Source organism: Zosterops lateralis (assembly GCF_965231275.1).
Source record: "Zosterops lateralis genome assembly, chromosome: 10".
In the NCBI taxonomy this organism is placed as follows: Eukaryota; Metazoa; Chordata; class Aves; order Passeriformes; family Zosteropidae; genus Zosterops; species Zosterops lateralis.
Genome location: NC_139770.1, coordinates 9,942,643 through 9,955,339, shown reverse-complemented (window position 1 = coordinate 9,955,339; position 12,697 = coordinate 9,942,643). Strand labels below are relative to the sequence as shown.

General features: G+C 52.5%; 1 protein-coding gene across 4 annotated transcripts in view; it reads right to left on the bottom strand.

Moving 5' to 3' along the window:
• Window positions 1–406: 406 nt before the first annotated feature.
• RUBCN (rubicon autophagy regulator) overlaps window positions 407–12,697 on the bottom strand; it is a 30,325-nt gene continuing 18,034 nt past the window's right edge. For 3 of the 4 annotated variants that reach the window (XM_083868538.1, XM_083868536.1, XM_083868539.1), the window contains exons 9-22: window positions 12,151–12,246; window positions 11,862–11,977; window positions 11,409–11,610; window positions 10,947–11,048; window positions 10,089–10,163; window positions 7,338–7,398; window positions 6,694–6,826; window positions 6,193–6,338; window positions 5,810–5,874; window positions 5,023–5,261; window positions 4,560–4,621; window positions 4,221–4,374; window positions 3,749–3,842; window positions 407–2,973 (exon numbers count right to left, since the gene is read on the bottom strand). In XM_083868538.1, the coding sequence (XP_083724664.1) occupies window positions 2,810–2,973; window positions 3,749–3,842; window positions 4,221–4,374; window positions 4,560–4,621; window positions 5,023–5,261; window positions 5,810–5,874; window positions 6,193–6,338; window positions 6,694–6,826; window positions 7,338–7,398; window positions 10,089–10,163; window positions 10,947–11,048; window positions 11,409–11,610; window positions 11,862–11,977; window positions 12,151–12,246 (1,709 nt within the window). In that variant the 3' untranslated portion in view covers window positions 407–2,809. The remainder of the gene's footprint in view (window positions 2,974–3,748; window positions 3,843–4,220; window positions 4,375–4,559; window positions 4,622–5,022; window positions 5,262–5,809; window positions 5,875–6,192; window positions 6,339–6,693; window positions 6,827–7,337; window positions 7,399–10,088; window positions 10,164–10,946; window positions 11,049–11,408; window positions 11,611–11,861; window positions 11,978–12,150; window positions 12,247–12,697) is intronic. The other variant, XM_083868537.1, reaches the window with a different exon arrangement.

The window sequence follows — 12,697 nt, the reverse complement described above, 5'->3', positions numbered from 1 at the left end:
ATGGGGAGATGCACAACACTGCTGTGAAGGGAGAGCAAGGTGACATGGAATGGGGATGTAAGCATGGACAGGGCAGCCAAGGCCAGGCCCCTGGGCCCCTCTGCCAGCAGCAAAGGCAGGCTCTGAAGGGGACAGGCATTACAGAGAGCCTCTCACTCACTGGCTTGTACCTCCTGCTCTAAGTCCTGTGGGAAGTTGGTAGGGGGAAGCCACAAGCCAGATGAATTAGTCAAGGGGTAGTGACAATAACCCCTTCCCAATGACTGCATCACCAGCTGCATGAGCTGTCCCTTCCATTGCTCCTTGCCATCAGCAGCACACCCTGCCTGCCCCATCACCTCAGGGTGCCATACATACTATTACCCCACCTGAAACAGTATCACAACACAACCTGAGTCCTTATTAACTTAGTTTATTAAGGACGGCATTTTAATTGCTGTGCAATAATCATCCCATTGTGAGGGCTCCAGGCCAGGGCAGCCCCCAGCTCTCCCTCCCAAAGAGCTCCCTGTCTTGGCCAGTTCCAGTGTTAGTTGTAGCAGTCAGTGCTGGGCAGCAGTGTCAGTGCTGGGCACAGTCTTGCCCTGGAGACCTCTGCCAGGTTTGTGAGTCCTGCTGCTTCCACACAGTCCATGGCAGAGGGTGGAAACCACAACTAAGCCAGAATTCCTTCCCTCTTCTCAAAAAGTACTCAGTGCTTCTAGAAAGGGATCTGGGCAGCCTCTCAGCTGCTGTCCCATGACATTAAAGTGCTTCAAACAAAATAGGGTGGATGGAGGTGTGCTGCTGAGGCAACTCCAGGGAAGAAGGTCCCAGGTCTGAGCAGCAGCAGGAGGGCTTGGTTTGGGCCTGGGGACAGGCAAGACCAAGGCAGACCAGCATCTGGCAGCCCCAGGGCTGGCAGAGACAGAGTCAGCAGAAGAGCAGCTGCTTTGATGGGGAAAACAAGCAGAAGCAAGACACAAGGCAACACAAACCCCAGGGGAGCAAGTGAAGAAGTGAACCCTGCTTCCAGGACTTGGTCAGGATGCTGCAGGCAGGGCAGAGATGCTGCTGTGCAGCAGCTTGGCCCCCAGCAGCAAGGCTTGCAGCCACCCTCCATGACCCAGCCCTGCAGCCACCTCTTCTGGTCCCAGCCTCTTCCTCTTTCCCCAGCCCTGCTACCCCCACAGGGAAAGTCCATGAGGGGTCACATCCTAGCCTCAAATTAGGGCATGTGCTGAAAGAGCCACTGCCCCTTGAGGCCTCCTGCCAGTGCATTGCTCTCTGGTTCCTCAACACCCTCCTTGCACGTACACAGGCCACTCCATCCTTCCTAACACCACATCCCACCCGTGCTGAGGTGGTGTTGGACATGCCATGGCTAAAGCACCCCCAAGATGCAGAGCCACCTCCTCGACTGGGCACAGAGCTCAACCTTGTCCCACTGGGTCTGACCCTGACCCTGCACAGCTTTCACTTGTGGCAGGTGGCTCTACACACAAGAGGAACCAGTCCTTGGCATCACCCCAATGCCAAATCCCTCCCCTCTGGGTATCCCCACTGCAGCCAGGCTGCCTGACCATCCCACAACAGCGCAGCTGGGAAGCTTGAAGGCTTTGCCTGCCTCGGGGACCCTTCCTCCCCCAAGGGAAGCAGGAGATCCTGCTGGGAGAGGGGACCAGCTCCATCCAGGGGTGAGGAACCAGGAGCAGGACAGCCTTGGAGATTTCATACTGGTGAGTGCCAAGAAAATCCAATGCCCCCTAAGAAGGCATTTCAAGCAGCACCTCCTTGAGAGGGAACACACAATTAAAAATACAAACGAGCACTTTAAAAAAATAAAACCAAGTCCAACAGATTAAAAAAAAAAAAAAACCTAAAACAACAAACCAAGACAGAGGCTTGGGGATGCAGCTGGAGGGATGAGCCTTCACCTGCATTCCAACAGGTCTCAGGCAGAGAGGCAGCTCCACACAAGGCAGGTCCTGGTGCCACCAATGTGAGGTCCCATATCATCCTTAAAGGAGGACATACCTCACTGGTAGGATAGATTGGCAGTATGAGGAGGAAGTAGGGTCAGAAGCCTCACCGTGTCCTGTGGAAGCAAATTTCCATAGAGCCATGGGGATCTGCCTGCCAAAAGTCCATCAGCACATCCACTTGTGCAGCTGCTCCAGGGGCAATGTCCCTCTGTAGCACAGGGAAATCTGCATTTTCACCATTGCCACCTCCTCCACTCTGATTCTGGAGTGAGAGCAACTGCTCTCCAGCAGTGTCCCACAGCACATTTGAGAAAGGGAGCTATTAAATATACAACCAACCCCAAATCCCACCCTCCCTCCATGCACACGACCCCCAGCAGCAGAATGGAGGATCAGAGGACTGAGTCCTGATTCCCTCCTCCAAGGAGCAGATGTGACCAGAGCTTCCTAGTATACAGCTGATGAGCAGGAAGTGCTGACCCTTCAGGGGACCCTGCTTGGCTCAGAGCAGGGCACAGGGATGGACAGCACAACCTTGCCAGGTCCAGCATGAACAGCTGCTCAGAAAATGTCCCTGTTGTACCTGCAGGAAAGGCAGGAGCAGCTGCCTCCCCACCAAGCAAAGGCATCAGGGAGTGGGAGTGGTACCTGGAGCAGATCCACATAGTGGAATATGCTCCTTTCCCAGCCCAGCACTACTGCATGAGGGAAAAGAGATCCCTTCAAGAACAGTGCTCCAGGCCTCCCAACAGTCCTCCTCATCCCCAGTCTGCATGGCTCGGTCTCTGGTGATGAAGGCCATGCACACAAATAAACCCATGATCTGCTCCTTGGCTGCAACATGCTCATGTGGCTGCCACTGCCTCTGGCTGCTCCAGCTCATCTTCACAGTCCGAGATGTAGGGTTCTGCACTCTGCTTGTCCATCAGCTCCCTCCGGGCTTGAAGTCGCTCACACCGGGGACAGTGGGTGGATTTGAAGCAGGATTTGTGGTAGCAGGCTTTGCACTCTGTGAGGGAGAGCATGGCTGAGTGCTGGTACAGGCTGACAGACTGCCTGACACTCCACACCCCAGGTCCCTGCACTAGCTCATGAAGCTTTGGAAGCACAGGAGGGAGGATTTCTGCTCTGCACAAGGTCCCTCCCCAAGCTTTTTCCTGATACTCAAGCAAACAGTGACTTTTCCCCAAGTTTTCTCTGGCACTGCACCTGCCAAACCAAGACTTGCATGTTGTCAGGAGCCATTTTATGTCAGTTCAGAGGCTGGTCCCAAGACGTAGGGCCAAGCTCTACTCAGCCATTAACACTGGGCATTATTGAGGATGTCTCCTGAAGGGGCCAAGGGATTTCTTAGCAGGCAGGAAGGGCACAGAGATAAAGCCTTCAGGCTCTCTCTGCTCTGCAAGGTCAGCTCCAGCCATCCAAACAGGGGCAGGGGAGCTGTGTGCAGGCTGCAGCCTGTCTGTAATTGCAGCAGGAGGGAAGCCAGGGCTCCCAGACACCCACTCACTGCAGTGACAGCCTGACTGCCCACAGCTGCCAGGGCAGCCAGCACACAGAAGGGTCAGGAAGGGACCTACACAGTTTACCATGCCAGCAAACACTGTAACAATTACGATTTGCTGCTGTTGTAACATTTTGCAGGCACAGGCCATGCACAGGGACACTCTGGTCTGGCTAGCTCGGGTTCTGTACCTCTTGCTAGCACAAATGCCACTCAAACTGGAAGCAGATCTTGGTGGCCCCAGGGTCTGCCCTCTCCCTGTTTTTCCCTAGAATCTCACCTTCACAAGTTTTGCACTTGTTCAGCTCAAAGGGGAAGATGATGTCATCCTCATTCTGGCAGAACTCACAGATGAAGCCTTTGGCTTGGCACAACTGGAAGGAGAAAAGATGAGGAAAAAGCAGCTAAATGCTCATCTCCCCGGCAAGTAGGGCAGAAGGCAGAGCAGAACAGGACAGCAGGTCACAGTGCCCTCCTAACTATGTGGACAGCCCTCCCCCAGCATGGAGCACAGGAAGGCTGAATCAGCCTGTGTCAGGGGCAGGAGAGAGTCAAATTGGGTAGCAAATAGCCCATTTGTGCTGGGTAGGAGCTCTGTGAAGCAGGCAGGAACAGTTAGCATTGAATCAGTTAATTTGGTGGCTGCCCTGCACACCAAAGCTTCCCCATCAGTTATCTTTGCAGCAAAGCCTGTTCCTGAGGCTGGTCCCAAGGGTCCAGAGCCATGCAGGAGGCAGGAGAGCAGGCCTTACCATGCATTTGTCAACGTGCAGGCTGCCTGCCTTCAGGAGCTCTGTCAGGCGAGGCATCAGGTCCCCTTTCTTGATGGCACTGAAGTCACTCAGTGAGTAGAGGTGCAAATCCTCTGTCAAGTGGCCAGGCACTGTGTCAAAGGAGTCCAGGAGGCTGCAAAGACAGAGAAACCAGAGCTCAGGCAAAGTGACTCTATTAAGACCCTTCCCTTCACTCCTTATGCTTTCTCTCCCCCTCCAGCCCCCTCCCTCCCTAGGGCTCAATGCACAAGCTGCACAGATTCCCAGTGCAAATTGACAGAGAACAGAACCAGGAGAGCAAAACATCCCAGGACTCACTCTTTAGCTAGCCGGCACGTCTTGAACATGTTCTTCATGTGGAAAAGCTGGATTCGGAGCAGCTGGAGAGGAAGAGGGGACAAAGAATCAGTAAACAGAGCCATGGTCCTCAGCCAAGCAGGTCTGCCCCATTCTCTGTGCTGCTGAAATAACTGCTGCTCCTCAGCTGCTGCTCTCCTATTTCCAAAGTGTTTACATCACACAGGGCAAGGTGAGCACAACCATCATCATGTGCTCCAAGGGATAAACTGAAGCCCAGCTGGATACCAGCCTGAAATTCCTTCTGACATTCCTATGCCACTGAAAAAATCAGAAGAGGTGAATGGAAAGACACAGTGATAAGGTTTTCAGCTTCCAAAACCAAAATATCTGCTTCTCCCCAGCTTCCCTGAAATACAGTTTACAGTTGGCAGCCTTCCACCTCACCCAAACTCCCCTCAGGAAGGCATGGAAAGGGTCTTACCCGCACTTGGTTGAGAGCCTTCACTTTCTGGTACAGGGCAGGATTGATAGCTTGCACGTTGAAGAGTGGGTCACTCCAGATCTTGCTCAGCAGGTCTTTGGAGAAATTGCTCACATAGTACTTGCTGAAGTCCCACTTGCGCAGAATGTGGCTGGGGATGACGGTCTGGGCGTTCTCATGGCAGCACTGGCAGAAATACTTGCCCAGGTACTCGCAGTACCGCATCCGCTTGATGTAATCTGGCCAAACCCAGGCAGACAGGCAGGGTCAGCCCAGGCACGGCCTCTGCTGCACTCCCAACACTGCTCAGCATTTCCAACAAGCAAGGAACTCTGCCTTGCTGGCATCTCTGCCAGCCCAGAATGCTCAACACTGGGGTCTGCAAGCACCCTCTGACTGCAAAAGCCTTTGGGACCAATAGTCCAGTCTCATGCAGCCACATCTACCTACATATTCAGGGAAGAGCTCTGCAGCTGCAGAACCTGCTGGGAGCTTGAGGACCCAACAGAAAACTTTGCCTTACAAGAGTCAACATCTGAAATACCCTCTAAAGGACAGACTGGCTGCTCTTTACCTCCACCAGCTCTGTGACCTCCTAGAAGAGGAGGCTCCTCGAGTGTGGATGGTGCACACCAATGTTCAGGCAGAGCTGGCAATAGCAGTGTAGCACTGCTCCAGGGACCTTGTGCTGAGCTCTACCCACCACCCACTCACTCAGCATCTTCCCACTTGTTTGCAGGTTCTTCCCAACCACTCTCCAGCTACAGATCAGGCTCCCAACACTCACCAGGATCAGTCCGGATGCCACAGCCTGCACACCGGTAATTCTGCTTGGCCACAGCCACCTTCCTCCTGCCCAGAGACAGAAGATAACATGCATGACCCAGCCCTGATGGTGCCTGGCACCAGAAGATGGGTACCAGCACAGGCCTGGGAGGTTTATGTGGACAACACATCCAAGGGAAAAAGCCCCGCTGTGTCCTGGGTCACGCCAAAGGCACTAATCCCGGGCACTGGCCATCTCACCATCTCACAGTGCTGACCACCATGGAATTACCAGGCTCAGAGCAGGGAAAACCCCAGCAACAGGGGACAAGCAACCTTGGTGTTGAGGGAAAAGGGATGGAAAGGGCAGGTCCCCTGAGAGCCCCCAGGCACATGGGTCCTTACGCTGGGGCTGAGTGAACATTGAAGATGATCTGCGGTCGCGGCGGGGCCCACTCCAGGTTTCCGCGCACTCGAATCCTCAGCTTGTAGATGTCAGCGTGCTCTCCATCATCGGGAGAGATAGGCAGAGAGTCAGGGATGGGCAGGAGCTGCGAGAGGCAGGCAAGAGGGTCAGATCCCTATCTTGTACTGCAAAGGCAGTGCACCTGGCTGGACTGCCAAAAACCCACAACTGCAGCCCTCCAGAAAGCTGCCAGGCACCAAGTTGCCCCTCCAGATGAATTGGGGGCTGAAGAAGGGCAGTCCCCATGGATCTGGACACTGCTGTAGGAGGCTGCAGTGGCACAACACTGTTTGGTTGCATCCATCTCCAAAGCCCAGACAACCCCCCTCCTCAAGTTCCACAAAGGGAGCACTGAGACAAGCAAATGCCCTTCAGCAGTGCCCTGAAGCCAGGGGTTCAGGGAAGATCAAATTAAATATGACAAGAACTCACAGCCTTACCTTCTGTGGGGCGTCATGCTCAGGGACCAGCCACTCCAATTCAGAGGCAGCTGGGAGCTGCATGCCCTCAAACTGCTTCAGCAAGCCCATGGCCACTGCCTCTGCTGAGTTTGAATTGAGGAAGGAGTGGGATCTAGACAGGAAAGGAATTGTTAGTACTGGATCTCACAGCTGTGTCCTCCTTGCAGCCCCATGCCAGTCCCAGCTCAAGTCAAAGATCTTCCCTCTAACTCTGGTACCTTAATTCTGCACTGCTACACAGGCTTAAAATTAATACACGTGATTGATTTCCATCTTTGCAGCTGTCCCCAAGCAAAGCTGGCTAATGGCAACACAACAACTGTCCAGAAGAGTGAGCAAAACTTAACTCACTCAGCAAAACTTGTGCCTGTTTGCAGGGGAAGCTACAAAGTGATAGCCAGTGCCTGTGTAAGTCAGAAGCAACTGCTCTCTCAGTTTGAACCTACCCAAGCAGCTGCCAACCACAGACACAGCTTTGTATTTCACCACACAAAGCAAAGGGGTCCACACAGAGGGAGGATCTACTCCAGTGCAAAACAGAAACTGATGCACATGTAAGAGCAGAGTTGGGTAAGAAAGAGAATGTGATACCAAGATGTGTCACCATGAGGTTGAAGACATACATGGAGTCCGAGGAGAGAAAAGACTTCTTGCTGGAGTCTGGGTTCCTCTTGATGTCTGCATCTGAATCACAAACAGACAAGGTTGAACAGATGGGACAGGGCAGGGGGATACACTCATCTCAAACCAAAGCTTCAAGGTAAAACTCATCAAGCTGTTCAAAAGCATGTGAACTACAGCATCAACTTCTACCAGTGGCATTGAGCAGCAAGAAGGGGTGCAGTCTAATCAGTCAGCTGTCAGAACTACAAGGAAAGAACTACTGGTGGGATGCTGTGAACAGCCAGCCTGAAGTCTGGGGGAGACAAGTGGCCGCTGGTACAAGTCACACACCAAGTCCTAGCAGTAACACGGCCTGAAACAGAACACACACACAGGGGGCTGGAGAGCAGGACTGCAGGGTTAGCAAGAAGGTTTAGTAGCTCTCTACACACAGTATAGATGCTGGAAGGGATTAGCAATGGGATGCAGAGCCCTTCTCTCTACTTGAGTGTAACCTGTAAGATCAGACACTGGCCATGCCACAGCCTGTCAGTGACTGCAGAGCCAGGGCTGGCAGCCTGTGCCCAGCACTGCCCAGACACATCAGCATCCCTGCAGAGAAAGGGCCAGCAGCCACGAGGCCAGCCCCCTGCAGAGTTCACAGACTCATCTCCTGAGGAGGGAGGGATCCAAGATAAGGGGAAGGACACTGCAGTCCTGCTCCCTACACCCCTCTATCAGCTCCCAAAGAGCCCTGGGCTGCCCTGCAGCTCGGGTACCAGGCAGTACCCAGTGGTACCTTCACCACTCATCCTTCTTTCATTCCAGCAGCTTAAATCCTAACAGGAAATTCATCTCAACAGCAGAAGACTCCTATGTCAGGACATTTCCAGTCATATAACACAGACAGAAGCAGGCAGAAACCTGCTTCATGGCAGATAAGGCTCCCAGAAAAGGGAAGAAGGCATGCAAGGGGAAAGTACTACAGGTCAGGACAGAAGAGTGGCCAAAGCCACAACTTTCATCCCAGTAGGTCTGCTGTTTTGTACCTCTGGGGAGCTCTAGGAATGGTCTGCAGTGAGCACACCACCCCCAAACAAAAGTCTGTCGGTTCCCCTGCCCCAGTGCCTGGCACAGGGATGCACAGCTCAGGGTTCCTGCTCCTGTACCCCAAGCAGGTTGACTAACATAAATCTGCAGAGAGCCCACATGATCCCAGCCAGGCACCAACTGCACACTGAGGCCAAGGGAATCACCTTGGAAGGAAATCACAGGCTGAGCAAAGAGTGTCCCCTGCCCCAAATATTTTACAGAGAGCAGGACTGCCCTAGCAACAAAGTGAGCAAGTCCTGCAAATTTACAGACTCACAATACTGGAATTCAGTTTGGACACTTGACTTCATTGTTTGACATCCATTGCTAAAACAGTCACAGGAAAGCACCCTAATGTTAAGGAATCCACATATCTACGTCATGCAAACTGAATTCTAGCTGCAGAAAACAGGAAATTCAGGCAAACAGCCTCATGACCTTGTAGGGCACCAGCCAGACACACCTGCGATGCTCTGGTGCCTTCTGCTCTGCGCAGGAAGGTCCCGCATGGTCCTAGACTACCAAGAACATGAGCAAACAGGCACACACAGCACAGAGTGGGCCAGGTGCTATGGGGAGGCAGAGCCAGCACACTCAGGCATTAACATGGTCTCAGAGATGCCAGAGGGAGCCAGATCTGACCCTAGGCTTCCATAGGAGCTAACGCTGGGATCCTGACACCACTCGCTTCCCAACATTAACTCCAAACACACCCCAAATCCTCATTAGCTACCCAAAACATCTCTGCTGCCAATGCTATCACATGGGATAGTCTCTAGGAAGTTTGTAAACAGCCTCCAAATCTAAGGACATCATCCCACACCCCGTGTGCCAGCTTCAGCTGGGATCACAGCCTGGTTTGTGAACACAACAAGGCTGACAAGAAAGAGCTGAGCACCAGCAAACCCAGCAGGAGCAGCCTGCTGGTGCTGAACACCTGACAGGATAGATCAGCAGCAGCCCAGCAGGCTGCTCCCTTGCTAAAGCAAACAGGGAGCACATGAAGGTTATTTAAACATGGCCAGAAGACCAGAAGGATTACTTAGTACTACTGTAAACAACAAAAACACTAAGCTGCATGTGATCTCATGCATGATTAGGACCTCCAGCATGAACAAACACAGGCACAGACAGCCTGTGCCCTGTCTGATCTCATTACTTCTCCCTCCAGAACTTATTTCTAGGATTCCAGTCCAAGTTGAGTCTGAGCAAAACAGGAATGCTGTGGTTCAGATCACAGTTAAGGCACACCAGCTCTGCCAAGTCAAGCAGGATAATGCTCTCTAAGGCACTTGAGATGGAGACCCGGTCCCACATCAAAGAGGACTCTGCTCTCATTCAGCCCAGGCTCAGCCTTCAACACCTACAGAGCTTCACTGTCCTGTGAAGTCCTACCCCAGGCAAGACAGGTCTTCACCATATCAGGCACTTTTGATACATCCAAAATACTGCACAGCAAAATGCACTGGGGGATGGAACCCACAGCAGAACTCTGCATCCGCTCTACTCAATCCTGCCACATCATCCTGCCACAGCTTTTCTTGCTTACATCCGGATGACACTGGAACTAATTCCTAGTTCTGAAGACAGGCAGATTTGGAAGAAGTGTGCCCGTGCACACACACACACACACACCTTGCACACACACGCGCGCGTGCCCAGGGAGCACTGCAGGGTACCTGAGAACAAGGAAGCCATTGACACTGAGAGGCCGTTCTTGGACATTTGAATCAGGTTAGATCCATCGTTACCATCTGTATGACATGGTGATGACAAAACAGTTGACTTCAGTGCTTCAGCCAGGCCAGAGAGAAAGGGCATAAAACAAGAGCAGCACTCACACAAGGAGAGCCCAGAACTGAATTCACACACTCTTCCATGGGCTACAAAACTGAGCCAAAACCTCACCCTCATGGACTGAAAGGAGAGGTTGCCGTCAATAGCCAGGAGACAAGAAGTCTAAAGCTGAAGACTGGACAACTCCATCTTCTTTTTAAGGCAAGAGAGATGGACGTACTGCTGAGAAGTAAGTCATCCACTTCAGAGGATGAACAAGGCTCTCAAGGAAATGAATACCCAGGGACTTGGGCTGGTCTCCTGTGGGTGATAAGCTCAGCCAACCAAGCTGCCAGGAGCTGAGATTAGAGGTACTCCAGGTGGGGATGTGACCAATACCCACCATCCAAGAGATAAATGGTCAGAGCTATGGCTCCTTCTGTCTGAGGAGGAGAAGAGAGGATGGCAGCTCTCCCACCTCTCTAGCTGTGACAGTAGCTATGTGTACCAGGCAATGAAATGGACACTACATATCAGTCAGAGGCACAGAATGTGACCAGGTTACAAAAGATTTTGAAGGAAAGTCATGCCACATGAGGGAAACTGATTGCTTTGCTTATACTCAGAATTCAGCCATTTGTTTGGAAAAGCTATCCTGAAGGCCAGAGGGACAGGGTCTTCTTCAGCAGGACTGACCCCAACACAACGACACCAGGAATTCTGTTTCTATGAAAGAAGCCAACACGGCCATTCCCTCCTACCTCGGATCTCATACTCTTCCACATCCTCTGCAGAGCCAGAGTCAGAGAGCCGCATTGAACCGTGGGAGCTGAACTGGGACCCACTGTCTGTTGCCAGGAGACCTGGGAGAAAGGCATCACAGCCAGGTCATTAGTGGAAGTGCTCCAAAGCGTTACTGACAGTTATGGGAGACGGGGATAGCCAGGTATGGCCAGGGAAAGGAGAGATGGAGCTCAAGGATGGAAAACACAATGGGTTCAAAATGAAATGACATTCCATAACTCAGTGCCAGCAGCGTTATCAATGGATGGTATCTGTCACATTATGGTCTTCAACAGCAGAAGTTTCACACATCTTGGCATCACCTTGGTAGCAATTAAACTGTTTCCAAGGAACAGATAGGAAGGCAAGCAGCTATAGGATAGGCAGTGGATAGAAAACCCGCATCCCACTAGCTGATGAGCCCAAAACACATCACTCACTGTCTGAGCCCATCTCCTGGCAGGTAGGGAACAGGTGCCTGGTGCGGATCTGCTGGCGCCGAATGCGAATCTTTTGTTTAAGCTCCTGGATCTCCTTGTCACTGTCTTCTTCCTCCTCCTCCAGCTGCCTGCTCATCATGTTGCATTTCATCAGCTCAATGGCAGCAATCAAGGACTCTGAGATGCTGAAGTGGGCGTTCTCCTGCAAGAGCAAAAGCATTCAAAGCTATGCCTTGGACAAACTAGGAAGACTTGGTAAAAAGTGCCATGTATATGAAAGATGGACAGATCCCAGCTATCAGACACCACCAAGGAGCTCAGCCTTGGAGTTCTGTGCACAGCTCTACAGCAGGCAATACCATAGCACAATCCTCCCCATGGCAGGAAGTATGACACTGAACCTGCAGTAAGATACATTCTCCAATACACACAGGCTGCTGCTGCTTCCCTCACCTTCTCCAGGTCTGCACAGCTGCCAAAGTCCTGCTCAGAGAGGTAGCTGATGAGGGACTGCCCTTCCGAAGGTCTCCTGAACATCCCTTCCCCTGAGCTCAGGTACTGCCCAGAGTCTAGAAAAGCAAGAGACACAGATATGAGGGAAGGAGCTGCTCTCTCCATGCCACCAAGCCCTGCCAGCACCCAGACAGCATCCCACAAGCAGGTGCCAGCACTTGAGGCCACTGCAGCCCATGGAGGAACCTGACCAGGACTGAGTGTCCCCACTGAGGCTGGCTGTACTCACCATATTCCATGTAGAGGGAGCTGGGTGTGCTCAGTTCACTGCTCTGTGTGGAAGCAGAGACCGGCCCTCTCCCTCCACCTGGATCACCATGGGACTCTGAAAGGGAAGATGACATCAGACACACCTCAGTACCTCAGAGGTGCCCTGCCACTGCACAGGGTGAAATGAAAGTGGCTTGGCATCACACACACAGGCACAAATGGACGGAAATAAAGAAAGACATCTTCCTGCTCCATGCCACAGCTGAGGGCAAGCCCAGGAGGAGACAAAACTAGAAAGGCATTTCAGGCAGGAGAAAGGGGAATGAAAGAGAGAATATCATGAGAGATGTGGAACAGTCACGTCCTGAGCCTTCCTCTGTTTACCCCAGAGTAGAGCTGGGGGACACAACAGGCTCCAGCAAGCATCTCCTGCCAGCCCTTTCTTCCTGAGGGAGCATTCTGAGGGCAGAGTTATCCCCCAGAACAGAGAACAGGGGACACAGCGAATCATAAGCAGCCAAAGGATCTGTGTGGGTCCCTGCCCTGCAAAGCAGCCTGGACACCAG